Source organism: Channa argus, chromosome 5, assembly GCF_033026475.1.
Source record: "Channa argus isolate prfri chromosome 5, Channa argus male v1.0, whole genome shotgun sequence".
NCBI classification, from domain to species: Eukaryota; Metazoa; Chordata; class Actinopteri; order Anabantiformes; family Channidae; genus Channa; species Channa argus.
Window position 1 is genome coordinate 22363885 of NC_090201.1, and position 19699 is coordinate 22383583.

Consider the following 19699-nt stretch of genomic DNA (forward strand, 5'->3'; position numbering starts at 1 on the left):
TGTTTACAAATTCAATAATGCAATGTTAGAAGGCTGAGAACTAATGGCAAACAGGCAGACGGTGCATATGACACCAACTGAAACAGAACAAAAACACAACAATGGACACAAAATAAAATGATCTGTACATTACATTCCAAATAATCACCAAAATTAATTTAAAGATTTGTGTTTGTTGTTATGTTACTCAATGTTACTCAAATCCTTGCAATCTTTCTATATAACATCTTGAACTGGATGCGTCTGTGAAACATACAAATAACAGTGGAAGAAATGAACACTGTTCACAGACTGGTACTACACGAAACAATTGGGGTTGGCTGATTTGGGAGTTACTCATTTTTTACTCTAAGGTAAAAACACTCTGTTTTTTTTTGACAAAGTTGATAAACTGTATTCTGAAAACATTCTCAGACAAAGGTTATCTTTTTCTTCATCATACAAGTTATACCGCACACACTTCTCAGTCTACCATTGCCATTTCCTATTTTTTCTTTCTGCACCTGCTTGTGGATTATACCCACTCACTGAAATCTCTCAAAGGCATCTTTTTGATAATTTTGCAGCCTCACTATGTACAATACTTGATAGTGTTGCCCCTCTGAAAAAGAAGGCTGTAAACCAGAAGAGGTGATCTCCATGGAATATTTCACAAACTCACAACTTTAAACCGGCAACACAAACGTTAGAAAGGAAGTGGCCTACCAGAAATTTCGAAGAAGTTCATTTATCCTGGAAAAAACAGTATAGAAATGTACAAAAAAGCCCTCTGTGTTGCCAGAACGGCATATTATTCATCATACTACAGGAAAACAAGAACAACCCCCAGTTTATGTAGTCATGCTGACTAAGTTCTGTTGAGCTGTTGTAACTCTGAGCAGCAATTACATCATTACTTTCTTTATGAATAAAATTGCAGCTGTTAAAAAACAAACAAACAAACAAACAAAAAAAATATATATATATATATATATATATATATATATATATATATATATATATATATATATATATTCAAATGCAATAAGAAAACAGCATTAGAGGACACACCAAACAGATCAAACAACGCTTTATTGATCTAATCTAATATATTATAGTTAATCAAATAAATAGATGTGTAGTACTGTATTGGGACAGCAGTAGTTAAAGTGACAAAAAGTAGGTATGTACAGTGATGGAAATTAACTAGCACTTTACTCAAGTAATGCACCTAAATACGTTCATAAGTTCTTCTCTCTTAACTCTTTATTACACTACAGTTCGGAATGATTCATTTTTACTGCAGCAAATCTATTTGACAGCTATATTTAATAGTTATTTGGCAAACACATTTACTTAAAATCAACTACAATTTCATGTATTATTTTAGATTAACTACCTAGTAAGGTAGATAAAATTAGCTCCACCAGCTGACATGTATATTTATAACACAAATATACATATCAGAAAGTTTGCAGACTTGTAAAAGTACATACTGGTAGGGAGGCTGTTACTCAAGTAGAACACAGCTAGAAAGGTGCAGTTCGTGTTGCCCACCGTGCCCTTTCAGTGAAAGTTTGCATGTCCCCCCCTTTGCTTGCGTGGGTTTCCTCCTACAGTCCAAATACGTGCATGTTAGGTTGACTGGTGACTCGGAATTACCCTGTAGGTGCCAATGTGAGTGTGAATGGTCTTTTGGGGTCTTTCTCGGAGATAGACTGGCTATCTGCCTCTCGCACTATGTTAGCTGGGATACTTCTCCAATATACACTATAGTACAAAGGGATAGTTAATAATTAGCATAATAGAAGACAGCGATGTGTAGGAATCATACAGAAAATAGATTACATATTGTGTAATAACTACATACTAATTCAATAATATCTGTTATAGATAATTAGGATAATAATTACGTTAATGTTTTAAGACTCAAGACCACAACTGTTGTGTATGTCATAGAGGCACATGGCTGTAATAGCACAGTTTTAATAACACATTGGGTGTAACAGCACATTGGTTTTAGTAACACATGTGGTGTAGCAGCACATTGGCTGCTGAGAGGACAGGCCCCCATTTGTGAAGTGGTACACTCCCAATTGCGTCAGCTTCCATCTAATACCCATCGCAAAGCGCGTGTGACCTAAAGACGCGCTTCCAAATAAAAAGCGAGCAGGCGTTACCTTTCCTTCAGAAACGCGACCTCAACCTCAAACTTTATCCTGGAAGAATCCACACATCCTGGAAGCTGCGAACTAACACGACGGCGAACTAGCAGTGAGGCGGCCACCGGCTGAACCCACCGGGGTTTTATTTTTGTTGGGAAAACCACCTCCAAAAAGACTTTATCTACAAAAAAAAAAAAAAAAAAAAAAAGAAATAAAACTGAACTTCAACGAAATTTTCGCAAAGCAGAGACTTTGAGGAAGACCGACTGCTAGAGGAAACAGAGACCCCCGAGAATCATCAACTTGATAGAAGAAAAGAAAAGAAGACAAAGAAAGAAAAAAGCAGCAAGCACATCGCCTCCACAGCGCTGCCAACATGGAGTCAGAAAAGGTAACTAGCTATTATGTGAGTCATTTCGCTAAAGCGGGCTTTAAAACCCGGGCTTTGAAACCCGCTGGTCCGGTGCTGGGTTACCGTCAGTAGGTCCCAAAAAATCCGACTCACCGAGGTCACTTCAGCATGTGCTGGGACCCGTCCCCATCAATGAGGCAGCATTCGGCTATTAATACGCCTGCGTAGTATAAAACACCGTCTCGGTGCTCGCAAGTCTATTTTAGACTAAAATATGGCACTTTAATTCCCTCTAAAGTAAATATTAAAATTAATATCTGAATGTAAGCTCTACTGTATCTTTAGTTCTATGGTCACGTGTTCACAGTTTGTTATGCTATGTCATGCTTATGTTGCATGTTGCCTAATATTTTGGCATAATCATGCAATATTATGCAACTATAAGATTAGAGTCTTTGGGATAACCTCCAGGTAATATAGACCTCCAACAAAATTCGAAGTATTCCCCTTTATGGTAAAATGGAAGCCTTTGCATATTTTTGTCACACATATAACTTAGCTTAAGAAACAGGCTCTTGTAAATCCCAATAATAACCAGCCTATTATCAGGAAGCAAAGACATGTATTCTACTCTGATCGACTTAATAGTGCATTTTTGTTCAATCATAAACTTAAAAAGTCACAGTTAAGATACACTTTATGTGTAATGAAACATACAAATAATTAATGAGTTAATGAGTAACTTTTTGCTCATGTTAGTGTTTATACTAATGTAAGAACAAGAAATGTAAAACTTAATGGAAAAAGTACATTTGCCAATGGATGCACCCCATTGAGTAAAACATTTGAAAAAGGCTCACAATTAATCCGAAAACTGCTAAACCCTCTCTGGCTGTAGGCTGTAGGTAGGGGGGTCATTTCCGGTCTCATATTGAAGAATTTGGATCCAGCGTTTCTGCTTGATAAAGGGGCTTCAAAAATGTTGTCAGTGTACTAGATAATCTATCAATTGCAACTCCTGCGTTGAAGTTTGGACTGTTGGACATCTAAAGCAAGATAATTGACAACATTGTTCCAAGATCTGAGAACATGTGACAGGTTGTTTAAAACTTTCGGACATTTTATCGGACTAATTGATATCTTGAGAAACTGAATGGGACTGAATGCTCAGTTTCAAACCCACTTGAGAAGGTATATTTGAAGTCATTGTAGTCAAAACGATGTAATCACCCGCAATTGGCAAATGCTTTCAAGACTCCTCATCTGGGGGGCTGTGCTGCATCTGCAGAAGCCAAGTAAACACAACACACTAAACCATTATATACTTGATTTCACCGTTCTGTGGATATTAAATAAATCTGTCGCTGATGTTTTGTATTAACAGTGCACTTGCTGCCTCCTGAAACTTGTTGTTTTGCTGAGGTCGAGCACTTACCCCTGTCCATTTATCTTAAATTTAAAGTGCTGGATGTTAGGGAAAAAAAGGAAACGACTGGTAATTTTTCCCTTTGCTGCCTATAGCTATATTATATTTTCTTTGCTGTAGCGTCAGAAAGAGACTAAGCTTGACAGTAAATGTGAATGAAATATTCATTAAGGGATTCGTTTGGTTGTGCGGCTTAGCAAAAACTGGATTTAAAATGGAACTGGCTATCAGACCCCCACCCCCACCCCCACCCTTCACCCACCCCCACCCTCCACCCTCACACACTCAGCCAGCGACCCACCCCCACCCCACCCCTGCAGAGTGGCAGAGCTGTTTGAATGAACATGTCTATTGGTAAACCGTAGCTTAGCACATACTAGTTAACCTCTCGTGATCAGAATTTAATTCTTGGTGGTGTAGTCTTATGCCCAGGTAGGTACAAAAGAAATCAAGTACATCCAGGGAGTGACTTAGCTTTGCAGAACAAGCTGCCATAGTGTAGGAAGTAAATAGATTACCAGTGAAGTAACATCAATTCAGGGAAGTCATAATGCTGTTTAATTTGCATTGGCTACATTTAACCCTTTACTGGGAACCATTGTTTTATTAGGGTGTGGTCATGTTCATCTCACACAGTAGGTGCAGTCAAGGTTTCCAGACTGTTCGTTTGTGAGAAGTACAAATTTCCTTGATCAAATTGTATTTCTTCTTAATGTTATGTATATGTCTCTTGACAGATTCTCTATCAGTATATGACACGAATAATGATTACGTAGAGCTTAATTCTCAACAACAGTAAACTTACTTCGGGACTGCAAACTCACCTCTGCCCTCTAAATCTCCTCAGCAAAGAATAAAAATGGTAATACAGGTCAAGCTCACAGCTGACCTTCTCTGTTTAGATTCCTGACAGACCCAGAGCTAACAGTCAGTCCCAACTTGTACAGATTTAATTGCACAGGATTTATTCCTCTCCATCCTCTGCCTGCCGGCCGTCTGCCAACTCCTCCGTTCTTTAAGACAGTCCGGTAGATTTGCTTTCATCTGTATGGCCACCTCCCTCCTGTATGCTAGTGTAACTGTCAGCCACGTTTTTAATGAGGCATAACGAGGCTTTGCTGAGAAAGTTGGGATTAAAAGATCTAGGAGGGTTTTAATTGAGATGAACAAGCAAGTTACTCCACTTCTTATTACATGGAGGAGATGGCTCATGCAGGGCCTTGCCTTCCCTTTGGGCCTCATCTGAGATCAACTGGTCTTAAATTTTATGTTTAGCTTTTATTTGTTTTTATTTAGAGAGTGTGAACTTTCTGACTTTCTGTTGTTCTGCCTGCAAAATGTTTCCTGAAGTAAATAGTTCTACAGTATCAAAGTACTATTGCTAGATTATTGAGGCTGCTAAGATGTACAATGTTTTAGATTTGCTACATGGGAAAATATACATTGCTGGCAAGTAACAGTAAAAGATTTTAGTTGAAACATGTCAATAGTTCAAGTTGTCTGTATTTTATTTGAAAATTTGGTGAAATCTGTGATAATACCGGGCTACAAATTTTTTGTACTTGTTATGAATTACACTTACCTCTGGTGCACGAGGAAGGGAAACATTATATTAAAGTTATTTGGTAAATGCCTTCACAGTAGCGGTAAAGATGGTGAGGCTTTGGAGCTGAGGCAGAAGGCGTGGCGGTAAGGGCGGGCATTTGATTGCCCACAGCTGTGTAATCTGACACTCAGGAGGTGACGTGCAGTGGGACGTGATGGTAGCAGCGTAGGCAATGAATGTGGCATAGTATGGCAAGGAGGGGGCCAATTTGCCTGCTTCTGCTCTTCAATGTGACCTAATTTAGAGGAAACCCTTTGTATCTGTCTGAGATGAGTTAGACGCACACACACACTGTATGTCTGATTCCATTGCTCAAGCAGAAACGAACCCAAGTGGTTAAGTTTCCTTTGTTATAATCACCTCTGTTCACCTCCATTTATACAAAATGTCACTTCACTGAGGACCTACTCCTCATTTGGGACGGAGGTGACACAGTTTAAGTGTTCGAGCACAGAACAAACACTATGCTGTTGTTGCCTTTTTGGTTTCAGGATTTACAATGCCCCACATTTTAGAGAACTGCTAATGGCATAACATTTTATAATATGCTTAAGTCGGCGTTGAAGTATGGTGCAGTTTGAGTTTCCTGTCGGCATTTTTTTTTTGTCGTGGATCAAACCTTCCCTTTTTCTTAAAAGAACACGTTTGCGTCCTCGTGTTTCAAAGGATTTACAGTAAGGCACTCCTCTGTCACCTGACTTTGCTTGTCAGAGTATTAGACACTCTTTCCTTGTGTGGTTCGCCTGTGTGTTCAAGCATTACTGAAGAAAGGATTGCATTTAAAAAGCTAAGAACCTGTTTACAGGCAGAAGGAGAGGATACCAGAGCGTGTGTTTAAAGTGGTTTTAGATGCTGGATGAGGCTTGGGCTAGGCATAAATATTGCAACGGCAATTTATATTAGGTGTTGTGGTTGCACATATCCTAATTTGGAGATAACTGCTCTTCTGCGTCATTTCCGTATGGTTCACTGCCATTAAGAAAGTAAAAGTTCCTGTGGTTTGTCTACGTGACTGAGAAAAAGGACTAAATGGTAGAGTTTGTGCTGGTGGGTGCTGCCGGCATTTATTTCATATTTACTTAATAAAGAGTAAACATTATTTACTTTGCCAAGCAACCAAATCTGCTATCAACATTATTACTTTGGTACTGCAGCCATGACTATACAGCAATGTCCTTGTTGCCACATCACCTACTAACATGCAAAGAAGGCCCATTTGCATTGGTTGTCTACCGACTTTAGGAGGAATTTACATAAACTACAGGTCCAGATCTATTCACAACATGTTTTCCTTGATCTCCTTATACCAAGTGCTGTTGCAGAAGTTTTTTCCAAATGCATTTTGATTCTGTGCTGGAAGAAATAAAGTTGGGTAGGAATGTAGCACCAAACGCTGGTGAATTTTGGCAGCTGGGATTGTCGACTGAGCCTGCTGCCAGATCCAGTTCTTCATTTTTTAATTCTGATTTTGAAGGTAAAATACTCTAACATATCGTAAAATACAAAAACACTGTGTGATTAAGCACCAGGAGGAACTTAAAAGCAATAACAATCTTTCATGTCTCTATAGGGCACACCCAGTTTACAGTGCTAGTGGAATAATTAAGTGAACCCTTAAGTTTAATTGCAGGTCAAACCTTCTTTTGCAGCAATAACTTCAAACTAGTGCTTCCTAATCAAGTAATCAAATACAGACAACTTCATTTAAAAATCTAAATACAACAGAAAGCTGCATCTTAGTGAAATGTGCAACAGGAGAAACAAGACCCGAGATGAGCACCAATAGTGCCTTCAAGGCTACTGCATGACCCTTAAATTGTTCATTGTTATTTTTCTTAGGTTTTAGTTCCTAAAACCATTTTAATCTCAACTACCAGTTCATTTTGGCATTTAAAAGAGGAGCAAGGGAAATTTGGCCTAGGTGTCATTCTAAGTTCATTCAATGTAAACTCAACCAGTAGTGAAACAACACCCATTTCTTAACAGTAAATCATTTGGACATGTTTTAGATGAAAGCTTTATATATTTAATAAATGTAAAAAATGAAACACTGAAATTTGATGCCAGGTAAAGGTAAAGATGTCTTTGAGAAGGGTTTGATTTCACTTCAACGGGCATTATTGTTGGCATTTTACACAATTGTTTGCAGCTGGATTCCTACACCCACATTTAACGAAGTTCCAGAAAAATTCCAGTTATTTCCTAGAGGGGACGACAGGACTTACACAGACTGTAGAGATGACTTTTCCCAGACAGAACACAGAGGAATTCTCTTGATTATATTAAAAAGCAGCTGGTACTTCAGTAAATCTTTATTTCTAATCAGCAGAATGATAATAGTTCTCGTTGGTCTGCTCAAAGGCAGTGTGGCTCCTTTAAGAGTCCAGCCCCCATTTTGTGGGTGTGTGTGCGTGTCTGTGTGTGACAGAGTTTACATACTAGTCCCGTCGCGGACTTGATGACCCTCATAACGAGAGATCTTATAGGCCTATTGGAGTTATAGGTGGGTCTTAAAGTCTTTTTAGCCAGGCCCTATTTTTTTTAATAGTGAACAAGCTGGAGCGACTCCAAAAAAACACACAAACCTTTCTTTTCTTTCTTTCTGCTTTCCAACTTCCTCATCAGGCCCACACAAAAAAGCGACTTGTGTCATATTAAAAGAAGCCTGGACTGTGTTTGCGATATTGCAGAAGAGCCCGCACAATCCTTTCAAATAGTTTACAAGGATTGTGATTTAATTTGATGGGTGGGATTGGTGCCTTTGTTGCAACTATTATTTGGGAAGTAAAATTAGAATTCCAGAAAATCAGCCTTAGGATTTCAAGATGAAGTTCAGTTTTATTGACGTCTTAAGACAGAAATCATGACACAAAAATCCATGCAAAGCTTAAAGAATTTGTCTTCATAGACTAGAAATGCAACTTCAAACCTAAGTGATAGTGACAATAATATATGCCAGTGTTTTATGGGTCTTCAAGTGGCCTAAAATCTGTTAGTTGATGGTGGGTTTTAATAGGTAGGTTCCTCTTAAATGCCAGTTTCTGAAATTATTATTGGGTTATATCCCATTCCTAAAGGTTCAATTTCACATTGGGTCCTAGTAGGAGTTACAGTGAGTTACTGCTCATTTTGTCTGCATATGATAAAGGAAAGAGACTTTGAGGTGACATCTTCCTTGGTGAAGGTCAGCTCCTTTGTTGCCATAACATTAAGAACCTATCTGGTGTGAATCACTGTGGCAAAGGATTGGTGTCGTGAGACATGAAAGGTGGAAATAGTGAGCAGCTGATCTGATTTAGTGGAAAGTGGAAAGTTAAATTCTTGCCTTCCTGATAAGTGTTTCACAGTGCAGCAAAATAATATTAATATTAGATAATATAATATTAGATGGACAACATCAAAAAGGCTAATTGGAGCTTGAGGCTGTTTGTCTGTCCGTAAGGAGGAAATACATATACTAATCCGGTTTATTAACTTTTTGGTATGAGAACCATCTCCCATAATCTGCCGGGATCTACCGAGCTCAAGCCTAAAAAGAATTTTGTAATAACAGGTACAAAAACAGACAATAGATCAGTAGGCTGGGGCTGACCTGGACCTGTTTCAAGGAGCAGTTCTAAGTTGTTGTTTTCATCTCTCGTCTGAGTAAAACCTGAAACTCACTCTCATGATTGATTTTAAAAAGACAAAAGTTCAAGCTTCTTGGAACTGGGGTCTGAGTGCTTCCTGTTGAATGTAGTGCTTGAAGATATATGTTTCCATGTGATCTCTGTTCATATTACCTGTCGCAAGGCTTCTTTGAAGGGCGATCTACTTTCACCATCCTGCATAACATCACCAAACATTTCCAGTTATTTTAACGGTGCACATTATGTGGGTTAAGAACACCTGTGAGGATGAAATTAGAGCCAATTCAACCTGAACATTTTGTTCAGTCAGATATTTCCGCATCAGCTGAAGCACCACATCACAGACTGTGATAAAGTAAGATAATGGAGGCATTGTCTCCGAACTGACAATAAAGTCTTTTTTTTTTATCTGTAAACAAAGTAGGTTTGCAGTTAGGCAATAACACTAACTTATTGTCCACCTGTAGAATTGATACAGTTATTAACATATCTCATCATCAAGTCCTGGACATATTAGTTGTCCACGTTGTCACTTGTGTAAAAATGTTGTATAACAGGTCAAACTGGTTTTTTTCACTGACAAATCTTCCTCTACTCTTTTGCAGCGAATAACTTTCCCATTATTGATGTGTGTTGGAGCAGCTGTGATTGGCTCCCTGCAGTTTGGCTACAACACTGGTGTCATCAATGCTCCCCAAAAAGTAAGTACCACATCTGCACCTTGTTCTCCAAGAGAGACTTAAGGTTTGTTTGAATCCACCATGATATATATATGATCTGCTGTAAAATCAAGTGATAGATTTCTTGTGTTAAGGTTCCAGTGCTGGTTGTTGACTGACTTGTTGAACAGAAGTGGGTGATTGGTTGGAGGGGGGTTAAGGGGTGAGATAATAATAGCAGGACTTTGGCCTATGAATTCCAAGGACATCTGTATTACCAGACTCTGAGCAATTCCTGTGAAAAAAGAGTGTGTCCATGTCCAAACATGGACCTCTGCTGGGCAGCAAATAGGAGCAAATAGGCTGGAAGAGCTAGACAAGGAAAAGCAGAGGAAATTAAACATAGGAGCTAGACAGTCACCTATCCCCATAACAAAATAAGATAATACAAATATGTTTTCATGCCCCCTGAGAAGTAAATCTACAGTTGGTTTTATTATCAGACAGGCACACTGAAGACTTTAATTTCCTGGGGATTGATTTTATTGCACTGATGACAAATAACGTTTGTCTGCCCAGTTTGCGTTGGTCGGAACACGCCTGAAGGGTACATACTCGTCCGTCCATAGGTCACAGGTGTGCCACCAGACAGGCCAGAGCTCCACTTGCTCTTTTTTTACCTGTGACACACACTACACAGTCGGTGGGGGCAGACTATTACAGAGCTCTACATCATACTGTCTCATAAATCTAAACTGAAATCTGATGTGGAAAAAAATTGAGATAGGATGACACAGACAGAAGATAAACTCTGGGTAAAGAATTAATATGAGCACATTTTCATTTCTTCTTCAGTCCTTAGGGCAACTGCAGTGGGAAGCACAGGCAACAGGGGCAATTTTAGTCCTGGGACATTTGTGCAAGCAGTGTCCGCCAGTAATTGTGCAAAAACAATAAAGAAACTCTGTGTTAGAAAAGAGTTTGTAATGTGTGTAAACTGGTCATGGATACAGAAACAGTGTGGATTCATTATGTCAGTTATTTTCTAGATTAATGAATATATCTAACAAATCTCTAATAGTATTTGACAAAAACATTTATAGTGACATTAAGCGGCCAATCCTCATATAAAAAAACCCACAATCTTTCTTAAGTAAGTCTGCCAATAATTTATTAAGTAATGTCAAAATCATATTTTTTAATATGTATCTTGACTTTTGCCCCGATACCCTTTCTCTTGGTAATGTAGCAAATATTTTCCCCCTCTATGAAAACAGCATGTCTTGAGCTTCCTGGGGCCGACTTTAGGAGCTGTATGAGTGCCAGAGTGAGGGGCTGCAGATTGAGAGGGAGGCAGTGCTGATATGTGGTCTGTTACACACTGGGCTAGTGTTAACCTGCCCTCATGGCTGCTTATCCCCTTCCCATCCTAGGTCTCACTGACACGCTCACAAACACACACATGCAGACAGTTTCTCAACACCAGTGGCCCCTTAATCCCATACTCCATTAATGACCACTTAAGAGGCTATAATTTTACAAATGCAACTTTTACACAGCATCAACAATTGAGATTCTTGCCAGCACCCCTCCCCTCTGTGCCCCAGTGTGCGATAAAGGCTGTGGTGATGATGCTGCTGCTGTGACGCAGACCCTTCACTGTGTTACAGGGTCCCTGATTAGATATGCTCTTCCAAGGGCCTTTTTCTCATTTGTTTGTGCTCTCCTGCTTCCTTTCCTCTTGTTTGACACTTAACAACGTATCCTTATTTGGAAAGTCATGTACTATAGGTGGGGGGCATCTGTGTTTTGCTTCTATGAGTTTAATATTAGTTTTGGGAACATCTTTGGTGGTAAAGGTCAGGTTTCTGATAATTTGTTTTTCTGTTGTAAAAGGTTTTCATTCCCTGAGATTATAGCCATCCATAGTAACTACTAGCTTGGTTTTAAATGCATATAAAATATACTTTACATTCCTTCCTGTGCGTTAGATTATCCATAGATTTTTTACAAGGTCGTATATGTTTTTTAAGTGTTTGTTCCACCTGTTGGAATGGTTTTGTTCTACCCTGTGCGTGCTCACCTTGACAACCTTTCCACCAGCCAGCTCCAACAACGTATGCTGACAGCCTGACAGCATGAATAGGGGCTTGTTTCATTGTGTGTTTAGAGCCAGCCGGTGGGTTGGACAGCAACACAGTCTATTCAGATCAGACCGAGGAGAAAACACAAAATAATTATGTAACTTGTCAAGACCGGCCATTCAGGTCCTTGTAGCCTGGTAATTGACCGAACTGCTGTTTTGTTTTACTTCAATCATTGTGTTTATGATGTGGGCAGTGATGTCTGAACAAGTATTCACCCTCCCATTATACATTTCGAGTCAACAATGACGAGATTAACTTTCTTTTAATGAAATGACATATTTTAATCTGTTTTATTCTTTCTGCAGGCAACTTTTAATTACAAAGTGTTGAAAGAATGGAGAATGATGGAACCAGCATCTCGTAATATTCATATTATGGCATTAAATAAAAAAACCCTGCATGGAAAAAATGTACAGTAATAATGACAATAATAACAAATGTATAATCCACATTACATCTACTCAGTTTTGTCAAACCATAAGACATGGGAACTTTTAAGAGAGAGAGATCTATAGACACAAAATATTCCATGTCCCCTGCAACCCCCTTTTTTAGTTTACTCTAATTAAAGCAGTTTGTAAAGGGCAGGTGTGATGGCGAGAAGGTCAAGTATATGATGACAAAATATATGATACTAAGTGAGGTCTTGTGAGTGTAAGTTGATAGTAGATGTGTCCCGGGCATCACAGTGTCACCCTAAATGCGATGCTCTGCAGGAAAACCCTTGACAAGTGATGGCCTTACTATTCTTAACTGGGTCACCAGTACACGAGGAGTATTTGAGCTCTGACACTTGGTCAGCTCCCACGTGCTTCTGAACAAATATGGTTGATGTTACACAACCACAGATGAACGAAGGAAGGCTAAGTTACTACCGTAATGGTAATAGAGGGGTCAGAGACATACTGGGAGAGTCACTTGAGGTTGCAGACTGGATGGTGACGTTTCTGAATCATGTGATAGGTGTCACTGTGAGACACACATTCACAAACACGCAGGCTGTGTGACTAAACTCCTGTCACCACTTTTTTGTCAACATAGCTGCCTGCAATGAAAACGGAGCTGGAGCACGGAAAAAAGAAACCTGAGCCTTAACAAACTTTTCCTGGTTGCCAGGAAATGGTAACCATCATGCAGTGCTGCCATCAGGTGGCCACGCAGCAGCAGCTCATCTAACACGAAGTACGGCCCTGAGCAAGAGGAAAACATAAAGCACATGGTCTTAAGAACGTATTTAATGATGCCAATAACAGTGTGACGTAATGCTACTTATAAAATGATGACTCAAAGCTTCTAATCTCCACACGCTGTACTGTCAGTGTATTATGACAGTGGTTAAAATGTCTATTTTTTTTCTCTTTTCAGACCATTGAGAAATTCATCAATGCAACGTATGTGGAACGTTACAATGAGACCATCTCCAAAATAACCCTCACAGCTATCTGGTCCACCTCTGTCGCCATCTTCTCCGTCGGTGGCATCTTTGGCTCTTTCTCCGTCGGACTCTTTGTAAACAGATTTGGAAGGTAAAGTGTAAACCGATGCCTCACTGATAGTAAAAGGGCACCTGAGTCTTGGGGTTTCCTATTCTACGAACAGAAATACGCAGGATCATCACAACACAAATACAAAAGTGAAGACGTGTTACAGACAAATGAGCAATGAGTGGTGTAAAAAGCACAAAGAGAATTTCTGCATACAAAGATATGAATTAAATGTTTGCCCACAGCCCGTCCGAGTTTAGTTACTGTTTCTTTGTCTACAGGAGAAACTCCATGCTCTTGGCTAACGTCCTGGCCTTCATCGCTGCTGCTCTAATGGGCTTTTCCAAAATAGCGAGCTCCTGGGAAATGCTCATCCTCGGTCGTTTCGTAGTTGGGCTCTACTCTGGCCTCTCCACAGGATTTGTGCCCATGTACATTGGTGAAGTTTCTCCCACCTCTCTTCGAGGAGCCCTAGGCACCCTGCACCAGCTGGGGATCGTTATAGGCATCCTCGTTGCACAGGTTGGTGGGTTTATTAAGTTAAATTGGAGTTAGGATTTGTAAAGTTAATAAAAGAGATTTAGCAGCTTTCAAGTCTGTCTTAAACCAATATTAATGTGATCATTGATCATGAGAAAAGGTTTCTCTTGCGTTACCACTAATACGCTCCACACTCCCTAAATCTTTTTTATACAGATGGGACTGGACATTTTTTGTATCTTATCTTTTATACATATTCATATAACATTATAAAATATATGTATTATAAATATATTCCAATCTAAACACAGACTAAAACTGACTAGATCCTTTCCAAAGCAACAAACTGCAGAAATACCTTTTATTTTATTTATTTATTTATTTAACACTGAAAGTCCACAACCCAGTGGCTCAAATGACTTCTTTTTAAGGAAGTGAACATTGTGCTATTGTTAAAAATGAGAAGCTAAACAGTTCATGTGTGATTGTAGGTGTTTGGAATAGAGTCAATCATGGGCAATGACGACCTGTGGCCACTCCTGCTGGGCTTCACCTTCATCCCTGCTGTGATACAGTGCATTCTGCTGCCTCTCTGCCCCGAGAGCCCCCGCTACCTGCTCATCAACAGGAACAAAGAGGATAAGGCCAAAAGTGGTGAGTCTTGCACAAGAGTTTACACCTCAGAGTGGATATCGTCAGTTAAAACTTCTGTATTCTGGCATGATTTTTAAATATTAAATCGGGTAAATCAGGTATTTTCTTGTGAAGTAAGATGTTACACAAAATCAAAGGAAAACAAAACGTCCACAGTTGACCTGTTTCTCCATCTGTTTCAGTGCTGAAGAAGCTCCGTGGAACATTAGACGTGGGTGCTGATATGCAGGAGATGAAGGAGGAGAGCCGGCAGATGAAGAGGGAGAAGAAAGTGACTATCGCAGAGCTTTTTCGCTCACCTCTCTACCGCCAGCCCCTCCTCATTGCTGTCACTCTGCAGCTCTCCCAGCAGCTGTCGGGCATCAACGCTGTGAGTTTCCAGAGCCAGACATTATAGCACTGAAAAGACATAGCAAACAGAGACAAACACCATTTTCACTCAAGGGCTTGTTGTACTTTTACTTAATTTGACATTAAAACTCAACACACCTACATTGTCAGTTGTATCAAAAGAACAAACCATCTGATGTTTGTATTTTTTAGGTTTTTTACTATTCCACACGAATCTTTGAAAAAGCCGGAGTTGCGCAGCCTGTCTATGCCACCATAGGAGCAGGAGTTGTGAACACAGCTTTCACTGTGGTGTCGGTGAGTAAAATACAAGGTTTTATGAATTGTTTATTCTTGTTTTTTGGACATTTGTGAGGCAGCAAAACGCAGCTGCTCTTGTGTTCTAACGGTGCACATTTTAGACTCTGTGCAGTCAAACAATCCGTGAACCTCTTTCAATAGATTGATGAAAATTTTAGATTAGTTATTTATTGAAGTTACTTTAAGGTTAGTTTAATATTCTAAGCTGACCTATTTCCTTGTCTTGTGTAGCTGTTTGTCGTCGAACGTGCAGGACGCAGGTCTTTGCACATGCTGGGGCTGCTGGGCATGGCGGGATCTGCCGTTGTGATGACCATTGCCTTGGCTCTGCTGGTAGGTTCATCTTCAACAAACACAAGCTTCAGAATCCCTTAGACAACTTAGATATGCAGTGATTACACTACAAATGCTGGACCTTTCTTGTAGGAGTCACAGAAGTGGATGTCATACTTGAGCATCGTGGCCATTTTTGCCTTCGTGGCATTCTTTGAGATTGGCCCGGGGCCAATTCCCTGGTTCATCGTAGCAGAGCTGTTCTCCCAGGGACCCAGGCCTTCAGCCATCGCAGTAGCTGGTTTGTCCAACTGGACCGCCAACTTCATAGTGGGAATGGGCTTCCAGTATGTAGAGGTGAGTTTTTGTCAAATAAATAAATCTGTTTTCTGCTGGTGTGAGTTTCTTATGTTTAGTTTCTTTTAGTTAAGGTTCAGTTAAATAATAAGATAAAATAAACCCAGTTAGGTCTGAATAAATGTTTCTCGTCTTGTGTCTCTGCTTCACAGGAGTTGTGTGGCCCCTACGTCTTTATCATCTTCACTGTGCTTCTGCTCATGTTCTTCATCTTCACCTACTTCAAAGTACCAGAGACCAGGGGCCGAACGTTTGACGAGATCGCATCCGGCTTTCGCCACCCGGCTGTTGCGGGTGGAGAAAAGCACTTGCCGGAGGAGCTCAACAGCCTGGGCGCTGATAGTCAGCTCTGAATGTGAGACTGTTTTCAACGTTCTAACAAAGCTCATTCTCGGACTGAGAAGAGTCTACTAAACTAGAAGTAGACAGAAGCATTGGTAGGATTTTTACACTGTCACCACATTTCTGACATCAATACTGAGAGAATGACCGAACAGCCCTGTGTTTTCCAGCGTGGCCTCTTCACACAAACAAAACTGTGATGAGCCAGTATTCGCAGATGTGGAGATGGAAGATTTTGATATTTTAACTGTTATCTTTTAAACAAAGAAGGAAAATCTGTCAGTCAAAGACCCCTTTTTGTAAAAAGTCACTAAACATATTCCATATATGTGCTTATGTTTGTAGCCTGTTACAATACAAAGAATTGAATATTATCTGGCAAACTGTGCTGTAGTTGTAGAGATCACTGTGCAGAAATATTTGTTTTTTTTTATCATACTGTAAAACTGCGTTACTGTAGATTCAGCTTTATTTATATAACACCAATTCACAACAAAGTCATCTCAAGGCACTTTACAGAATACACTCAAGACTATACAGATATGTGTAGAAAACCCAACAAATCTCCCTTTAGCAAGCAGAACCAGGCTCAGGGTGGGCAGCCATCTGCCTTCACCGGTTAGGGTTTGTTAAAGAAAAGAAAAGAAAAGTAGCAACAAGAACCAGTTTTCTAGCACTGGACATGCTGCGCTTAACTCTGTCTCTCTCCACCAGAGGGATCCCATCCCTTCCAGAACTGCTATATCGAGATTTCTGTCACAATTAGAATTTTCTCCCGGAAATAATTACGATTAACACTCCCCATATTTTATACTTCTCCTGGACAATGATCAGTCTTTTATTGTTATAAAAATACTTTTTACAAAAATGTTTTTCATAAAGACAGAATTGTGTCAAAATAAAATCAATAAATGTATTCATCATTCATGTATTTTCACAATATTCCTCTATAGCTGTGCAACTAATGAAACCAGTTCAGGCCTGCGCATCAGATGTCGCTCATGTAGTCAGTGGTTCAAGTCCTGGCCCCCCTACATGTGTTACAAGTGTACGTAGTGCATCATGTGAGCACCTTGCATGGAAGCCACCACCACTGGTGTGTGAATGGGTGAATGAGAAGCAAGATTGTAAAGCACTTTGAACGTTGTATTAGCAGACCATTTGTGGAGTGTATGCCAAGCGCTGACCTTGGCAGCGACCCTGAATGAAAAAGATAATCCAAGACATGAAATGCAGTTACATTCAGCTGCCACAAAACCAAAAATCTATCTCACAAACCAAGTACATTTGTGAGTTTGAAGTGCCTGTCTAAAACAATCAAGCTGCCTTACGTCTTTTAGCTTTATCACTTTGGAGCAGTTTTGCACATTTATTCCACATGATTCAGTGAAAGCTTGTCTGAGTTGACTAGTTTCACATTTAGTATCTCTTGAGTGACTATCACCTGTGCAGCATCCAGAGTCTGGAGAATTGATAGCCAATGATCCTCGCACATAAACAGGTGGAGAAACGTTTCCTCCTTTTTAGCACACACACACATACACACGCACACAAGCATAGACAGAATAATGATATGATGCGGACCAAAATCAATGTTATCCCATGGAAGGTTTTTGTTGTCCTTAAAAGTGCTTTTCGCTCACGTTGGGTCAGACTGCCAGTTTTTAATACACTCCATGTCCATATTGTGTCGTAGGAGGTGGATATTTAATCTGCATTGTGAACTGAATTCTGCAGTATTGTTTAACTCTCTTTCTCTCTTTTAGTTCTGTACTGTATAGCTGGAATAAAAATAGTTAGAACCTCTTCACCTTGCTGTGCAAGTCACCTTGTGTGACTGCTGTATCTCACCACAAACCTTTCTTATAATACATTGTTTGTGTTGTCATCTTTTTAGCAGCACTTTATGATAATTCTTCATTACTGTCACTTTCACTTTTGTTTTCCTTTTGTGTTCCTTTGTTTTTGGAGAGAGACTGAAGTACTGCTGATTGATTACTTGATGTTTTTGAAATGGAAAAGTGTGGAATTGTATCACTTGTTCATATCTATTGGGCTTGTACAGTATAAAGCACAGTTAGTGCGCGCACGCACACACACACACATTTGAACATTTTATTCATTCCTTAATTAAATTACAATTATTGTAAATAGATTTTTATAGTATATATTTTTTCATATGATAGGTCACATCAACTGCACTGTAACATCTATGATCTGTGCCTTTTGGCTTTTACCAATCGTCGCCAGCAAAATAATGTAATGGCACCATAAGACACACCTCCCTTCACACAGACGGATTTTTTAATTATATGGCAAATGTCAAAATAATTAATTTAATGTACATAGACATAGAAACATGCATCTGCTATGACATTTCATTATTAATGCAGCCTGAAGCCCTTTTTTAATGGCACAGGTTCATTATCTGGTTTATGGTTGATGTAAATATGAAACACTACAGCTACAACTACAAATTTACACAATATTTAACTCTTAAAGATCAATTATTTAGTACTGTAGTGGATTGAATTTTCAAACTTACTTTTACCAAGTGCGTAAGTCTGATAATATGTATAACAATTTTAGATTTTTTTAGATTTTACATGTAACTACTCTGGTAAAAAGATGCCTTCAGTAGTCTTTTTATTTTAGTGCACAGAAAATAATCTTTTACACTGAAACGTTTGTGTGTGTGGTGTTGGAATGTGTTGGAGCAAATACACATTTTGTTGGATGATATTTTAAATGGTTCTGTGTTCTTGTGTAAACTGTTTAATAGTTGAATAAAGGAAATCGCGGATACAGTTACGTTTGTGTGACGTTTCTTAGATACATTTCTTGCTATAATTCAATTGTTCATTCTTCTTTAGGCCACTTGGGGGCAGCAAAAAACCAGATGTAAACAGCACTGACCCTGTTGGATTTTGTTGAGGGGGCAACCATTGTGACAAGTTATGAATATGAATTGGGTTTGATGACTGATTGGAACGATGTGGACCAGACTTGAATATCGCAGCCTCAATCAGGACCAAATCCTCACACCACAAGAACAATTTCTTTCCCAAATGTAGTTTGTAGACTTACAATTTCCTGTGCTCTTCACTCCTATTATATCTACTATTATACTCGTATTGGACCTTTCAGCACATACTGATTTAAATTTAAAATGGTGCCCTTTTGCTGGTTGCTGTCTGGAAATGATGCAGGTGGAAGTGATAAAACTGAACCAAAATTGTAAAGTTGTTTGCCACACAATCAAAACAAGGCCAAAAAGCTTCATACAGCAGGATGCAGGTACAGGTACCTGAACCCTCCTTCTAAGCCGAAGAAGACTGAGAGATGCAGTTGAAAGCACAGACCATCTAAGAACAAGGTTCTAGATATCAACAAATGGGTTTTTATCCATACAAAAATATGACAAACGATATTAACTCTTACTTAAAATGACGAACGGGGAGAACGAATGGGGTGTACCACAGGATCAGTCGTTCG

The 19699-nt window shown here is 39.4% G+C and overlaps 1 protein-coding gene across 2 annotated transcripts; it reads left to right on the forward strand.

Annotated features, from left to right (window-relative positions):
- The first annotated feature begins 2098 nt into the window (after positions 1–2098).
- On the forward strand, positions 2099–19015 carry slc2a1b (solute carrier family 2 member 1b). 2 transcript variants are annotated; one of them, XM_067504098.1, is made up of 10 exons: positions 2099–2535; positions 9763–9858; positions 13329–13489; positions 13729–13969; positions 14419–14581; positions 14764–14951; positions 15125–15229; positions 15464–15565; positions 15659–15862; positions 16015–19015. In XM_067504098.1, exons 1-10 carry the CDS (start codon positions 2521–2523, stop codon positions 16213–16215), a joined length of 1476 nt encoding a protein of 491 aa, XP_067360199.1. In that variant the 5' UTR covers positions 2099–2520; the 3' UTR covers positions 16216–19015. The 2 variants fall into 2 exon arrangements, with proteins under 2 accessions (XP_067360199.1, XP_067360200.1); XM_067504099.1 differs by lacking the exons at positions 2099–2535; positions 9763–9858 and adding an exon at positions 11677–13145.
- The last annotated feature ends 684 nt before the right edge of the window (positions 19016–19699 follow it).